Source organism: Pipistrellus hanaki (assembly GCF_964339955.1).
Source record: "Pipistrellus hanaki genome assembly, chromosome: 4".
NCBI lineage: Eukaryota > Metazoa > Chordata > Mammalia > Chiroptera > Vespertilionidae > Pipistrellus > Pipistrellus hanaki.
Genome location: NC_140506.1, coordinates 11,510,493 through 11,527,934, shown reverse-complemented (window position 1 = coordinate 11,527,934; position 17,442 = coordinate 11,510,493). Strand labels below are relative to the sequence as shown.

Below are 17,442 nucleotides of genomic sequence, written 5' to 3'. Positions count from 1 at the left end.
AGAGACTTGGAAACTCAAACTCATCACATTTAAACAAGCTGTAATGCCCCATTTTAAGGCAGAAACAGTGATAATAAGAACAGAATCTTGACTGAGTTGAAATATGATCATTCTAGAAGAAAGTGTTTCATGGGGGTCTTTTAAATTAATAAATGTATTTATTAAATTGATTGGGGTGACATTGGTCAGCATGAACATATAGGTTTTAGGTGTGGGTTTCTAATGTCACAAGATCTTTATATTGCAACATGTGCCCACCACCCAAAGTCTAGGCTTTAATATCTACACTAATAAAAGAATTAGATGCAAATTGACTGTACCTTCATGATACACACCAGCCAATCAGCAGTGAGTATGCAAATTAACCCAACAAAGATGACTGTTAACTTGCATAAACAGGTACCCAGCAGCCAGGACACTTGCCTTCTGCACCACCCCAGCCTCTCTGGGCCTCTGGGCATCATGGGGAGGCAGAAAGGCGACTCCAGCCAGAGCAAAGGTGGTGCCAGCAGCAAGGGGAAGGAAGGCCCATTCTTGCATGAATATTCGTGCACCAGTTTGAATAAAACTGGGTCACACAAATTGTCATAATATATATAATCACTTCAATCAAATGAATCTAGAGTTTGAACCTATTAAGAGGTATATAAAATGCAGATAAGCAATGTGGTGATGTATCTGTTTTCATGTTGTGGAAATTCCTCCTTGTGAGAGTCTATCTTCCACTAACTTCCATGGAGTAAAACATTAGAAACTCTAATTGACAAGATTGGGTCTCACATTTAAAGTCTGCTTTAAAGTTTAATCAGAAAGTATACCTAAGTTGTAAAGATATCAGAGCTCAGGGTTATAATTTGGAGGCATCTATAAATGTGAATGTTCAAGGTGATAGGTTTGAGGCAAAGGTTATTGGCATTACTCACTGGCAGGTGGGTAGGACCTACTCTAAATACTAAAATCTAATTCACTTGATTCATAGGAGTGAAGCCGTTGGTGACTATCTGAGTCCTGTTTATTTCAGCTAAGTGATGGATGGCTATCGGTACCATGATTTACTATTATTTTCAGCTTTAGTGTGCTGCAGTATGAAAGGTGTGTTTTATTGAATTATAGGACCTATGACTTCAAAATTGTCAGAGAAATGCTTAATATGTAAGCATTTTTCACTCAGCAGTTAGCTTTATACCTTGAAAATAGAGAGGCCATATCCCATTCCAGTAAGATCTTCTTCATAGGATTGTCTTGGGAATCCCTTTATTCCAGTTATTTTGTAGAGTCCTGCGACTCATTCTTTTCAATATTCTGATGTGTGTTAAAGCTCATTTCTTTGAGTCTAGATTAATTTTCAGAATATCCTGTAGTCATAAAGTCCCAAAAAGGGCTAGTAAATGTCAAATTATGGCAGTAGATGTCAGACCAATTTAATAAAGTCAATAATCAACAGAAAAACATTTCATTGTTTGGTTTGAAGAGTAGGTGTAATTCTAAAGCAAGTGATTTTTCAATCTCAGTGATTTTCTCTCATTCATAAATCACATTGCAATGTAATTTCAAAGCAAAGCAATATCACAAATGTTCAATGATGCTAATTTCAATTTTTAAAACTCTAGTTTATTCAACATAATCATCGTTTTGGTTATCAACACCCGGCTCTATGCCAAGCCCTGGCAATATGTGTGCAGCCCACATTGCCCCATTGTATCAGTTTGAATAAAACTGGGTCACAAAAATTGTCATAAAATATTTGTTCTCTTGCATTTCCCTAACTAAAATCCTTGAAAGTCATTCTCCTTAGGCTCTAGGATGAGTTTGTGGAGCCTGGCTGGAGGAGAGAGCATATAAGATTCTTCCCAAGAACCCCAAGGCCTTTCCCGGAAGTAATAGGAGTCCATGTATATCTATTCCTCTATGTGCTCTCAGCATTCTTCTCAGCCATCCCTCTCCAGCATTTAATAGTCTGTTGTTACCCCTCCATTTTCCCTTCCTCCTCTAGGCCAACCTTGACCTTCGTGTGGCTGTTTTGAGGTGCCTTTGTCAAAATAGAGCTAGTTTTTCCACTACATTTATGTATCTCTGGGTTATTCTTTAAAGCATCCAGAGTATTTATTGTGTGCCTACTGTGTGCCATGAGCAAATATATCCGTTTGGGATGAAGTAGTAAAAAAATGGGACCCTGTCCTCCAAGAACTATTCTAGAATCAGTGGTAGGGACTCAGAAAATCAGCACAGTAAATAAGTCAATTGCACAGTTTTTTAGATGACAGTGGTTCCTATAAGGAGGAAACAAATGCAGAATAGGATGAGTGGGACTCAAAGTGTGGGATGGGTGTGGCATAGGAGGCCTTGTGGAGAAGATGGCATGAAAGAGAAGAGGGAGGGAGCTGGGGGACAGCAAATGCATGGCTCCTGGATGGGGTGGCCTGGCTTGCTGACTGGACAGCAAGGAGGTCAAGGTTGTTACAGTGGGTACAAGAATTGTGAGGGGATGGGAGATCCAGCCAGTCATTGTGTGGAGCTTGTGTTTTACTCAGATTGAAATGAGGGGCAGGTAGAGAATGTTAAGCAGAGGCACAACGTGGTCCAGCATATATATTGAAATCTGCATTCTGTCCTATCACATGTAATAATACTCTACAGCAAGTGGCATGTAAGCCTGTTTCTTCCCATCAGATTGCCTTGCTACAGGAGCAGAGACTTACAGAATTAATCTCCATATCCCAAATAACTGGCCCAGGGTTCACCAGATGCGCATCAGGTTCCTCCAACTCCTGTCTTATTCTTTATAACCAAACTGCCAAAGGCTGTGGGGGGTGAGATGTTAAGGGAGTTGGCTCTCCCCCAGGCTCTGTCTGCTTCCACTCCCATTCCATTTCCTATGGATTCCATGAGATGCTGGATGTGAAACGTCTGGCACAGAGCAGTCACTCTAAACACGTTGGTTTCCCCCCATGTCCAAACATAAAGCAGTCTCACCAAGCATTCCGACCCTTTAAGGAAATCAAATGCACAAGATGTAAGAAAGTCTCACAGGAACCAAAGATTTTAAAGCCACTTTCATGTTCCCCAGCAGCACTGAAGAAGTGCGTGCACAGGCATAATCCCAGGGAAATGCCTGCTTGCTGCAGGGAGTTAAGAATTGTGTGATAGTTTTGTTAAATAAAATGGAACAGTAGTGGAGGCTCTAGAAAAGCAATAAGCTTTCAAGAATCAAAAATTGCCATTTCTTTTTTATCTGGCCTAACTATTTAATGTTGCACTGACTTCTGTGTCTTAAGGGTTCTCATGGATGCTATATCATAATTATAAATATGCTGTGTGCTCACTTCTGCCAGAGGCTGGTGCGTTCTTGGGTTTGGAACATTGCGGATGATGCACTTTCACATCAGGCAGTTGCTAAGGTCCAGGGGAGGGAGAACCCTGTGGACAGTGGCCTGGTGGCCACGGAGACCCACAGAGTGCAAAAGGATGAGCAAATCCCCAATAAACACCTCTACGTTGATGGAATAATGACAGGCGTTATACAGAAAAACCAGTGTAACATCACTCTAGTTTGCTTAATTACGATATAAGCTGTTTACTTGGAAAACACAAAATTGCAGAGATACGTTTAGTGGACATTATGCAGCATTCAGAGGAGAAATGATATAACTTTGTATGTTTTTCTTGGCATATTTTTGGGAAAAAGGCATTTTATTTGCTTTTGAGATAGTGTTCAGATACCTATCTCCTGGAAATGTTTTGTCATTGTTCTGCTTTAAAATCTTCTCCCTCCCTTTTCTCTTTCCAGAATAAATATATTTAATCTGACTTTAATAATTGAAAACGTTCTCATGGCAGGGAGAGCCATGTATGCATTCTACTATTACATTTCCTGTTCTTAGCAAATATTTGAGCCATTGAAGTCATACTAAATGAGCATCTTGCTGAAATAAAAGTTTTATGTGGTGTAGTTTTGCCAAAGCTCAAGTTTTGTTTTGTTTTTTTAGAAAAAGCTGCCATCAAGAAGCCCCTCCTTATATGTTCTCAAAGATAAAGTTTTATTTTTTCTTCTAAAAGTTCTTCCCCCTGGCAGACCCTACTAATGACCATACAAAATACTTTCAGAATATTCATTCATAATTATCCTAATCATACTTTTATCAAAGGGAGGCCAGGGAAGGCAAACCACCCAGAATGCAAAAACCTACAGCACTCTGTTTCCTGGGAAATGGATGGACTGTCACCTCCTCTGACAGGGACAGTGTGGTTTGTAAGATCTCTCTCACCCACACTCTCCACCTCTTTTATAATTTTGGGACAGTTGTGCAAAGGAAAAGCATTTAAGATCATCTCCCTTTTGTCTCTAAAATCATAGCTCTCCTGGTTCTTTGAAATGAGGTGTTCTCACTAGAGGAAGGAATTCCTTCCAAGTGCTTTGTTTTTTTCAGTTACTCAAGTTTACTTTGCCCTGGGCACGTTCAATGTCAGCAGGATGTCACTGCCTGGTAACCCCAGCCTTTTTCTCCTCATCTCTGACTCAAGGGACAGTCTGTGAACTGTGTACAGAGCCTCCTTTTTCCTTTGTTTCATGTTTTTACCAAAACCAGCCCTCCTCAAGGGAATTGCTAGACAAGGTACTTGATGATTTTACTTGGCTATTTCTGAAATCAAATGTTTCTCACAGTATCAGGATTTTCTACCTTGGGAATAAGTTGAAAAAGTGGCACTTTCTGAAGACAATTTCAAAGGAGTAGCAAAATTTGGGAATCAATGCTAGAAGTGTTCAAGCACATTCATTTTATCCCAGGGAGTAGGTTCAAGGGCACAAAACTTAGGTGTGGATGTAGATTCATTTTAATTGCATCATATTACAGGACATTTCATCTGACTCCAAGGAAGACTGTTTACATTGTGGAGTTGCTGATTTCTTGTTTCCAAGTTGTGAGAGTCAATGTCTGTGCTTACATACAAGTGCAAGCCTCATGCCCTATGCAAACGCAGCCCAGGAAAGCTCCACAAATTCTCAGACGTTGCAATCAGCATACGTAGCTGATATTACTAAATCGCACTACCAGTTTGTTTTGGTTTAGAGTGGATTTCTTCAAAGATGGTATCTTAAAGCGTGTCCTGTTTGGGGGTATTTAAAAATTATTCAGGCTTTTTAACTGAAAAAAAGTCTTCCTTCCTTATTCTTACTCTCTCACCGCCCTGTCACCACTGAACCCTCTCGTCACTCCCTCTAACAACCCACCCCACTCCTTCCCCACCAAATCCATTGCCATGCTCCTGTGTTCTGGCTCTTCATGGCCCTTTCCTGGCCCTGACCCTGTGGTTCTGCCTTCCTTTCAAATATGCGGGCTGGCTTTGCCTCTCTGGACACTCTTCCCAGCAGTGACTTTAGTCCCCACAACCAGAACTGTTTACAAAGGGGAGACTCCATGAATTATTAAGCTTATGATCTGATAGTAATTCCCAAAAATGACCAGTGATGATTACAGCCGAAGGGGAACACACTGCTTACCCCAGGTCACTAAGCTTCCCTCAGGGAAGCCAACCCTGTCCCCGTGGGCCTGGCTGCCTAGCAATTGGGGCAAATATTCTTCTGATCCCAAGTTGGGACCTCCCTGACAATTCCAGGAAGCCTGGCAGGCCTAAATGCATCTCTGAGAGGACTGCTGGTAAACCAGGGACCTGCTTTCTGAATGTGGTTTTCTTCATTGGCCTGGGTATACATTATTCACAGTCAAGATTCTCTAGAATCCAGACTTTCAAGGCTCTTGTTGACTGGCTCCAAGAGATGGTTTGGTTTGGTTTTCACTGCCAAACCCCCAAAGGATGAGGATTACATGAGTTTTCAAGTTGAGAGAAAAGTTTTACCTATCATCCCAAGCCATCCCCACCCCTTTCACAAAAGATACAATGAGAAGGAATCTGGAAACAGCTCAGCTCTATATTGAGGCTGATGCCACATTCTGGTACAAGAGCACCCTAATTTCAGAGGCTCAAACGCTCAGATAAGAACAATGTCATCGTTGTGAGGCAGATAGTATTCTGTACAAACAAAAACACAACAATGACAGATCAACCAAGTAATGTCCAGGTGAAATACTCCCTGTGAGATGATTATACGGAGACCTTCACCAACATATCCTCAGCTATCCGTGGACTACAGTAAACTCTTATTAATGGTTTATTGACTTAATGGGCAAATTAGTGCAGTGGAAAATAGTGAAATGGATGGAACTTGAACGCTGTTATTTAATGAGAATAATATAAATATTGCCTAAAGTTCCATCCATTTCACTATTTTCCACTGCACTTTGAAAATACATCTGCCCTTAAACGCTGGTATAACGTAGTCATAAATGCACTCCACAGTCACACAGGAGGGCTCAGTGTGCACATGTGAAACATGAAAACATATAATATAAAAACCACTTCTGTAGTATATTCTAAATCTAATCCCTCTGAAACTTACACTATCATGCAGATGAAATATTTAAGATGACAGAGCTTCATTGAGTTAGGTGTATTGCTCCTGTCTCATTAAAACACAATTCCTACATGTTTTAAATCTGAGGTGTAATCTACAGAAGGCGTTCATAGAAATTGGAAGTAATGTTTTTCATTTTTTCTCTTGATGAAGTTCCCATCATAGGAAGCAAGAAAGGAATGACATTTAATGTTCACAAAACGCTGCCGGTCAGAGGCTATTCTGTCGGGGCATCTGCTGGCAATGTTCTACTTGTCAGTTTCACAGAGCTGCCCCCTGTTGGAGGGGTGGGATTGACAAAGTAGTCCTTCAAAGAGCTGAACATAAACACACCAATGGGAGCTGTTCCTGCCAAGAGCTCACGCTGTGATCCAGGACAGTTCTGGAGCCCAATCTTTTCCAAACGCATTGAAAAAATTTTATATCATCTCTTTTCTTCTAAAGGTCTCATCATCAATGAAAATAGTATTTTAATTCCCATTGCTAGTACATATACTTACCCAACTATCCTAGGGATGAAGGGTGTGGTTGTCTTTTTTCATTTTTAAGTGAAGTTTTGCAATTCTAACTTTACAATTGCATTTGCAGTTTGATGGTATTTACATACATTTAAGGTAGAATTGAGCTTCCATGACAGTGAAGTGAATGCAATTCTTTGTGTGTTGAAATGTGTTTGTATTGTATGTAGTCCAATGAGCTAGGTAGTAATAAGCCAGCCTTTGAATTGGGCGGTAGACTTGAAGTGCAGCCTTTTGTATCCCCAACTGGCTAAGAATTGCTAAATGAATTATACAATGGAACAAAAAAATAAACACAAGAATGGAAACAAGCTCCCAAAAGATTACTGTTTTTTCCAATTCGTGTTAAAAACATATTTCTTAGATTAGCCAGAGAACCATTCCTAGACACTTTTTTACTCCATAAACCACCGAATGGAGTGTAACACTCCTGGATTATATATTGTAAACTGCAAAAGGGCTGATACAACTGTGTGATCCAGTAACGTAGCCACTGGCCACATGTGAGGACTTAAATTCAACTTAAGTCAAATAGTTCATATCAAATGTGTGTGAAAATCCAGTGCACACGTCAAGTGCCCACTAGGCCACTGTGTCTGCTGGCTGTCAGATTAGACAGTGAAGATTTTAAACATTTCCACCATGGACAATATCAATCTGAAAGAGTATATAACATTTTATGGTTACGCTTTTCTCTTCTCATGTAAAAAATTATTGGCTAAATTTTACCAATATCTTGCAGTATTTAGAAATAGTTTTGATTGGCTGCTACAGCCTGTCAAAATTTGTGGAGCTAGTGTGGAAGTGCTCAAAACTTGTGCAGATTTGTGGCTATTTAACAAACCTTATTAGACAATAGTATCCACATAATTAGCATTCCTGAGACTCAAAGTTCCAACAAATTTAAAAAAACAAACAAACAAACAAAACGTTCCAACACAGATTAAAAGAAAAGTGTTTGCAAAATTTATTCAAGGTTTTTCTAGGATCTGTGTCAATATTAAATATTGGAATAATTTTTCATATTGGTATCACATTCATGCACCAGTGGGGTCCCTCAGCATGGCCCGTGGGATCGAGCCAAAACTGGCTCTCTGACATCTGAATTGCGAGAGGGCACAGGCCAGGCCAAGGGACCCCACCAGTGCACAATCTGGGCTGGGGAGAGATGCAGGAGGTTGGCCAGCTGGGGAGGGACTGTAGGAGGGCTCCAGGGTATGTCCAGCCTGTCTCGCTATCTCCCGATTGGCCAGACCCTAGCAGCAAGCTAACCTACCAGTTGGAGCATCTGCCCCCTGGTGGTCAGTGAACATCATAACAAGCGGTTGAGCAGCCTTAGCATATCATTAGCATATTATGCTTTGGGAACGGATGACTGGACACTTAGCATATTAGGCTTTTATTATGTAGGATTCTGCTACTTGGTAATAGCACTATTAAAGTCTCCTTGGGTTATTACGAATATCGTATATCCAAGACATAAGAAAAAGTGTTTGTTGTGTTGTAAGCAAGGGGCTGTCCTCACACCCTCTGGAATTCTTTCTCTTTGTGCTCCTGTGAGAAGACTTCACAGAAATCGCTGCCTGGGCTTGTCTGTCCCTTGCCAGATGGGTCCTGTGCTGCTGCACATTGCTCAGGCCCCAGGAGAGCTTCAGAAGTGAAGGAAGGCAGAAGCTCACTGCCTGCGCCTTAGCAAGTGCTTCCCAGACCAGCAGCTGCTGGAAATGCAGACATTCAGTCCCACTCCGTCCCGGCATCACAGTCTCTTCTAGCTCAGTGGCTTGCAGACTTCAGGGACCACCAGAATTCCTGTGATCCAGAGAACTTGCTAAAATGCACTTCCTCGGGCCCCTCCTTCTGAGTCTCGCTTCGGTAAAGAGGGAGGGATGCCAGCACTGCTCTGGATGCTAGCTGCTGGAACAAGGACCACAGTTGGAAAACCACTGCTCTGGGGATAACTCTTTCTCACATCGGGTTGCACATTGGAATCGCCTGGTGAGCTTCCAGAAAGCCTGATAAGCCCCACCTCCAGAGATTCTGAGCTGAATGGCTAGTGTACAGCATGGGGGCTGAGACTTCTTCAAAAGCTCCCCTGGCGATTTTAAGGTGCAGCCAGGTTTGAGAAGTCCCGTCTGTACATTTCATGCTCAGAACTTCTACCAGGAGGAAAGCAAGAATTGGGTCTAAGCACGCCCATGACTCTGGATGCTGCTGGAATGTATCTCTGGGGTTTGGGTAAGCACAGCAGTTCCGCACAGCTTCTCTACCTTCCTCTGAGCGGTAAAGCCCTCATTGCCAATGCCTTGGGACCAGCTTTACTAACAGTTTGTTCATTTATCCTGTCAACATTTGTGGCATCTCTGCTATGAATCAGAACAGATCATGGAGCTTACATTTACTTCCCACTGACTATTAAACTCCAAATACATGCTCTGTGGTGTGAGAGGAGAATCAGGCTGAACAGAGGACTGGTAAACACAGATTTTATTCAGAAATACACAATTGCATTAGAAGAAAGAGACCTCAGTCTAGACTGGGTTCAATTGAGAATATAACATTAAAAAATGGGAACATAAAGCTGAAGACCAGGACGGGGTCAGTGGGCAGAGCATTACTGAGAGGAAACACCATGGGGAAGGGTTTCTGGTTAAACTGACCCGACAGGATGCTTGCTGAAGCCAGGCCTGGGTGCTGAGATGCCACCTGGGGACAGTGGCCCATGAGGAACTCTGTCTGATATGGAGGGTGAGGGGACATGGGGGAAGAAGAAGGGATTCTGTAGGGTGCTTGCTAAAACCGTGCAATGCAGAGATGAGCACAGGGCCTCATTCTAAACAGTGGTTTGACTAGGGTTTGCTCAAGGAGAGAATTGTTATCAGTGGCGGGGGAAGGAGAGGGAGAGAGAGAGACTTAGAGAGAGACTTACACATACATACATATCAAATACGTATATTATATGTAAATAAATACACACACACCCCCCTCACATGGAGAATGTCTTTCAACAGTTTGATTCCCTGTCTTTCCATGCAGCTCTTACTAGAGGATTTTGATGTTGCTCAGTTCATTCCCTCAGCTTTCCGCAGGAGTCTGGCATCCCAGACAAAATTTGGAATGTTCTGGATGTGGGGATGGAAGAGCCCAGTCTTATTTGCCAGTTGCCATTCCAGAGCGGGTGGAGAGGCAGCATTGAAACTCTTAATGGGTAGCATCTGTTCAGTCTCTCCCACCCTTCCCTTCATCTCATCAGCCTCCTCCTCCCCACCCAATTCCCGTCCCTAATTCCAAAGCCTTCCTTCCCAGCGCCTCTCTTTAGGCGTTACAATCCCACCGGACTCTTCACACCAGCCAGCTCTCAGAAACCTCTCCTCTCCTAGGAGAAGCCAGATCACCCCAGACCTCCTGACCAGAAGTGGTTGACAATGTAGTGTTTTCATTCGGATGCAAATGTGTCTCTGGATGAGATTCAAGGAAAAGTGATTCACCCTCACCCTTGTGAGCTTTTGTGTTCTTGTGTATAAAGGGGGACCACTGACTTTTCAATGTGTAGATACAGCTGCCGGGGGCTCTTAGAAGTGAGCCACAGAAAGAGAGCGAGCGCCATCCTGAATGGTTTGGAGCCCAGGATTAAGATCTAGAAAAGAGAGGCTTTTTCAGTCTTCATTTGCCATCGCTCTGATTCCTCTAGAACTGTGTGTGTGATTTCCCATCACACTGGAAGACCAAGCGTGTTCATTGCAGAAATAATACTTTCCCCTCCTTTGAATGTTCTTATCCAAAAAGAACCCGCGCGCGACCCTAGCCGGAATAAACTCCGGGAAGCATGCTCTCCTCGCTGTTTGTTCTCCAGACTCAGTCTGCAGCGGGGCGGGTTCGGAGGCAGAGTTTGCAGCGGAATGCCGGTGGGGGCGCAGGGAAAGATTGAATGCCTGCATTTCGCTTTAAAACTTAACAAATCGTGATTGCCCTTAAGTAGCTCCCGGTGGCCTTTTAAAAAGCCTCATGTGCCGCCTGCGATGCCTGGGCTATTCCAGAAACATCTTAGCTCCGTAAGCAGATTCCTGTCCCATTTAACACACCTGATGCCACTGTCAGCCGCCTTTGTTAGTTGGTTGGTTGTTGCGTGCGTGTGTGTGTGTGTGTGTGTTTTCTTTCTTTCTTTCTGTTGGAGAAACACCTGCCTGTCGCTGGAGGGCCGCCGGGATCCCACTCTCAGCGGTGCTCCCAGGCGGCGGGGCGCCCCGCGTCCCTCCCTCGCCGGGCGGGGGCCGGGCGGGCGGGCGCCGCGCTCCCGCTAAGCCTGTCCTCTGCTCTCCCGCGCACAGGGCGCCACGAGCCGCGCGGGGCACCTGCCAGGGCCGGAGCCCGCGCCGCCGCCGCCGCCGCCGCCGCCGCGGGAGCCGTTCGCGCCCAGCCTGGGCAGCGCCTTCCACCTGCCGGACGCGCCCGCCGCGCTCTACTACTCCAGCTCCACGCTGCCCGCGCCGCCGCGCGGCGGCTCCCCGCTGGCCGGCCCGGGCGGCTCGCCCACCAAGCTGCAGCGCGGCGGCTCGGCCCCCGAGGGCGCCGCCTACGCCGCGCCGCGCGGCTCCTCGCCCAAGCAGTCGCCCAGCCGCCTGGCCAAGTCCTACAGCACCAGCTCGCCCATCAACATCGTCGTGTCCTCGGCCGGCCTGTCCCCGATCCGCGTGACCTCGCCCCCCACCGTGCAGTCCACCATCTCCTCCTCGCCCATCCACCAGCTGAGCTCCACCATCGGCACCTACGCCACCCTGTCGCCCACCAAGCGCCTGGTCCACGCGGCCGACCAGTACAGCAAGCACTCGCAGGAGCTGTATGCCACCGCCACCCTCCAGAGGCCGGGCAGCCTGGCAGGTAAACCTGGGCGCGTTGTGGGGTGGCTGGGGTGCAGGGTGGGGACACGCACCTGGGTCTGAGCAGTAATCATGCTGGGCCTGTCTGTGGGCCAGGGTCCATCCAGCCTCTGTGGGGCGTCCCTAGGTTAGGTGAGGATCTGAACTAAAATAGGCTGCTGCTTTTTAAAAAGTAAGGTAGTCTCTCAAACCCTAATTCCTCCCCCATCAGAAGATTCAGACATTCGTAAGACTAAATCAAATTTAATGGGGAGTCACATAGACCTGTTGATTGCATCCAGAAAAAGACCAAAGCAAGTAAAACCGTATTTATATGATTACTTTATAGTGATTTACACTTAGAAGAAAGTATTGGATTTCCCCCCAAAGTAGACATTCCGTTTACATTGATCTCAGTGGTAGTGAAAAAAAAGTAACCAATGATGAATTGCCTTGAAATTTTACTACGTGGTGATGGCTGGAATTTATTGTATTTTGTCTAAATTTAGTCACTGGGGAAAGTAAAAAACTCCCCCACACCTGCCAGTGAATTTACATGGGGAAAGGGTGCACTTGTATATGATATTATAGGGAATGAGGGGCTGGACTAGGGTTGCTTTTCCCTGCCCATACAGAGTAGGTCACATGTCTGTGGTTGGTCCTTTTGTCCATCAGAAACCAGGCTCAGCAGGTGACTCTGCTGGTAGCACCATATGTTCAGCTAAACCAGATGTAATGATTAGAAAACTAATGTGTTGTCCCCCAAGCACCTTACAACTCAGCTGGGTTTAATGGCAGCTCTTTTCTTCTTATGAAAGGCCTAGGGGCCCAGTGTATGAATTCACACACCTTGAAAGGAACTGTGGGCTGCAAGGTTGCAGTGGGCACAGGGGTGGGTCTTGGCTCATCCTTCATGCCAGCCCCCTTCTGCATCAGTCCCTGGTCCTCTGTCTGCCAACAGTCCTCCTCCTGCCCCCACTGCTCCCACACGCTGACCCTGCCAGACCTGCTCACACCCACTGACGGGCAAGGAGCCATGGAGGCCAGCACCAGCAGCAGGTGTGAGCAGGGCCTGCACCTTCAGCAGGTGCAAGTAGCAGCTGCTGCCCCCATCGCCCCTCAGGAGCAGGGCAAAGTGGAGAAGACCTCAGGGGCTATTGGGACTGGCATTGGGTGCCGGCTACAGGTGCAAGCGGGGCTGGCGCAGGTAGTGGGTGCGAGAGTCAGCTGCCAGCCCCGATCACCCCTCAGGAACAGGGGGAGGTGGAGAAGCCTTGAGAAGGGATCAAGCCAGCAGACACCACTGACACCTGCTGATAGTGCTGAGTGAATGGGGCCAGCGCTGGGCATTGGCAGTGGTGTGAGTGTGGCCAGAGCCAGCTACAGGTGCAAGTGCCAAGTGGGGCTGTGGCAAAGAACTTTCAGTAACCCCCAGAGGCTTGCCCCAATGACAGCACCCAGCTCCCTGCCTTGGTCTAGCGCCCCCACTCATCTGCTCCACCATCCCACTATGGCCTTTGCTGCCATGTTTTGCGCTCTCCTTCCTGCTGCTGACTCCCACCATGTTCCACACACTCCCCCTGGTGATCAGCGCATGTCATAGTGACCGGTTGTTTGATTGGTTGTTCCACCATTCGGTCTATTTGCATATTAGGGTAATATGTATATTAGAGGTCTGATGCATAAAATTCATGCACTGGGGAAGGGTCCCTCAGCCCAGCCTGCACCCTCTCGCAGTCCAGGAGTCCTCGTTCTTTACTGCCCACCTGCTCACTGCTCCTTACCACTCAGCTCACTGCTCCTTCGAGCTGCTGCGGAGGCAGGAGAGGCTCCCATCACCACTACACTTGCCAGCCATGAGCCTGGCTTCTGGCTGAACAGCACTCCTCCTGTGGGAGTGCACTGACCACCAGGGGGCAGCTCTGAGCGTTCTGGTCATTCTGCCATAATAGTTGTTTAGGCTTTTATTATATAGATTAGGTAATGGTGTCACTCTAGTAACAGATGCTGTGTTTACAAGTTTCCTTTTGTGACATAAATAAATGACTATGAAGATACCTTATATAATAAAGTGCTAATATGCCAATTAGACCAGACAGTGGAATGACCTTCCAGAATAACAAGTGGGTAGGGAGCAGGGCTGTGAGGTAGCTGGGGCTATGAGGGCCAAGCAGAATTTCATGCTTTGGGCCTCTAGAATAAAATGAAGAAAGGAACCATTGCATACATGAAGCAGGTGTCCAAGGGTGCCTTTCATTTCGCACAGTAATTGCTGCAAAGTACTGGCGTGACATAACAGAGTGAAGGTGGCAATTCCCCTGCCCCCAATTATGCTAAGTGTGTTTACTGAAGTGAACATAGTGCTATCACTCACTCCTTTCTCTTTAATAGAATTTTAGAGGTAGAGCATTTTTTTTTAATTTATTAATTGATTGATCATTATTAATGCCAAACTGCTACTAGCACCAAAATATCTGTGAGGCAGGAAGTAAGAAGCACTCCGGTTGGAAGAGAGGGCTAGAAGACATGTATGGAAACTTTGTTTTATAAGTTTACAAATAACTAGATCGTGTCAAAGGGTGGGGAACTGGTGGAGCTCTTGGGAGACTAAAGCTCCATGACATCCTTCCCATCCAACATGGAGAAGAGGAAACTGAGGCGCAAAGAGTCCAGGTGGCTTGCCAAAGGCTGTTTCATTGCCTTGGCTTCCAGCTCTGTCCCACAGGTTATACATGCTATATGTGTGTGTAGTCTGCATTATTTTACTAAGAACAGGGAGTGTGGTCTGGTGGAGAGGTCGGGGGTGTGCCAATGGAACAGATCCATACTTCTTATTATATCATGAATTAAGGAAACGGTTGTAAAACTAAGTATGTTGTGAAAACTGATCCCATGCTAGTATCTAGAGTGAATGATTCTGAGGGTCTGAGTGTGTGTGTGTGTGTGTGTGTGTGTGTGCATGTGTATGTGTAGGTTGGGAGGCAGTGTAAAGGCTTTGGCTAGAAAGAGAACTGCAATTGGTCAGCAAAGTCCCTTGTGTCTTCTCTCTTCCTTCCCCATTTCCATTTTTTCCTCAGATTCTCTGACCAGATTCATTTTTGCTACCTGGTGAAAAAAATCAACTTGTCATCTAACATTTTTAATTTTAGAGCTTCAGTGTTTAATGTTTGAAATACTTTGTTTAAAATGCATACTTTTAAATTTAAATATTCTATTTATATAAATTGCTGCTGGTGGTTATGAGTTTAAAATTCCAGGGTGGAGCAAACGTAGATTTACAGACATAAGTACACAAAACAGAGTTTATTCTTGTATTATTATTTATTTATTATTATATTATTTTCTATATGAACAACTGTAAACCTACTGTGGCCCCACCTTATATTTTATAATGCTACATAAATACTTAGGTTGCATAAGATCAGATGGCACATCTAAAAATTAGAAAACTGTGGCCCAGGAAAGGTGTGGGGACAGACTCATGTTTGTGAGAGACCAGGAATATTGCACCTTTTGGACTCCATGCCTACATTGGGGTTCCTGATAGCATTCCAGATGTCATAAACTTTGGAGCCACCTTGTTTGCTAATTGAAAGTACCATTAAAGTCAAGACTGAAAAATAGATTTTGGATTTTCAAGGCTGTGACTTTGTAGATTTGTCACTGATAACCAAGACATGTAAGTATGGAATAAGTAGTGACTTTCACTTTTGAATGAATTAATTCCATAATTATTCATTAAGCACCTCTGATTTACTGGCACTGATTTAGAGCCTAGAGAATAGTGATCAATATCAACCAATATCTTTCAGCTTGTTTCAAATGGAGAAGACAAAATAATCAAGGAAAATATTTGTTTAATATATTTCTATTGATTTCAGAGGAAGGGTGTGGGAGAGAGATAGAAACATCAATGATGAGAAAGAAACATTTATTGACTTCATCCTGCATGCCCCCTACTGAGGATTGAGCCCACAACTCAGGCATGTGCTCAGACCAGGAATCAAACCGTGACCTTCTGGTACATAGGTCAGTACTCAACCACTGATCCATGTCAGCCAGGCAAGGTAAATATTGTTGATAGAGTGGCTAGGGAAAGCTCTAATTGGAAGCTACTTTGAAGTCAGTAGTGAAATATTGATATTGTCAGAGAGCCGGCAATATCAATATCTAGGGGAAGGGCATTCTGAATAAAAGGAACAGACATGTTAGGCTGGTAAGTAGGGGCATGTCTGATATGTTTGCAGGACAGCAAGGGGAGTGCATCTAGAGAGATGGCAAAGAAATGACATGAGGTCAGTGAACTGACCAGCAAGGAAGGTCTTGTAAGTTTGATGAGGACTTGAGGATGCTGGCTGTGCTAAATCAATGGGCGCCATTAAAGATTTCAGCAGAGGAGTGACATAATCTGACTTAGTTTATATAACAGTCACCCCAGGGTGCTTGTAGAGAATACACTGTTGGGGCAAAAGTATGAATACCAGTTAGGGGTTATGGCAGTAATCTAAGCAAGAAATGATTATGATGTGGGCCAGAATGGTGGCATTGAAGGTTATGAAAAGTTGTGTAATTCTGGGTGTATATGTATGGTAGAGCCCACTGGATTTTATCACACTAGGTGATGATGATAAGAGAAAGAGGAGTCACCACTGAGACAGGAGTGCTGCAGAGCGATCTGGTTGGGTTTGGGGACAGTGCTCATAAATATTAAGATTTTGGTTTTGGACAAGTTGTACCTATCAGAATCAAAATGTACATGTGAAGTATACAGTTTGATGTGCAAGTCAGAGTTCAGGGGAGAATCTCAGGCTGGTGATAAAAATTAGGGAGTGGAGTCATCATCAGGTAGATAGTATTTAAGACCAAGAGTCTAGAAGAAATTATCCTGGAAAGTAAATATGAAGAGAAGAGGTCTTAGCCTTAGTGCCTCCCACAAATGTATAGGTTTGATAGTTGAGAAGGTCAGTGTCATTCCTTAGAAGCCAAAAGAACAGCATGTCACAATAAACTGTGTCCAGCACCATTAGAAAGTCAAGACAAAGGAAAACTGTTGGCTGACACTGGTTTAGCAGAGTGTATTCATTGGTGAGTTTGAATGAGTAGTTTCAGTGAAGGGTAGGTGTGAAATCTTACTGGAAGTGGGGATCCAAGAGAGAATGGGAGGAGAAAAACTGGAATTCAAAAACGTGTGTAATGTTTTCAAGAAGTGGTTCTTGTTTGGCTGCAAGTATATCCAAAAGTGTAGAAGTTCTATTTGAGGATTTTGGGTCATCGGTTATGTGGTGAAGAACACATACCTACACATTCCACTAGACCCGTGGTCAGCAAACTGTGGCTCACAAGTCACATGTGGCTCTTTGGCCCCTTGAGTGTGGCTCTTCCACACTGGGCAAGTCTATTTTGAAGAACTGGCATTAGAAGAAGTTTAAGTTTAAAAAATCTGGCTCTCAAAAGAAATTTCAATCGTTGTACTCTTGATATTTGGCTCTGTTGACTAATGAGTTTGCCGACCACTGCACTAGACCTTCTTGATGGCCAAGCTTTCTGAAGTCCTGCCGGTGATCTCAGAGTTCCACCTCTGTGGAAAACAGCACACTTC

At 44.6% G+C, this 17,442-nt stretch overlaps 1 protein-coding gene across 6 annotated transcripts in view; it reads left to right on the top strand.

Moving 5' to 3' along the window:
- CTNND2 (catenin delta 2) overlaps positions 1–17,442 on the top strand; it is a 715,685-nt gene that overhangs the window by 408,577 nt on the left and 289,666 nt on the right. For 5 of the 6 annotated variants that reach the window (XM_084880857.1, XM_084880856.1, XM_084880854.1 and 2 more), the window contains one exon: positions 11,316–11,865. In XM_084880857.1, coding sequence (XP_084736983.1) covers positions 11,316–11,865 — 550 coding nt within the window. Of the gene's footprint in view, positions 1–11,013; positions 11,040–11,315; positions 11,866–17,442 lie in introns of those variants that run through there. The other variant, XM_084880858.1, reaches the window with a different exon arrangement.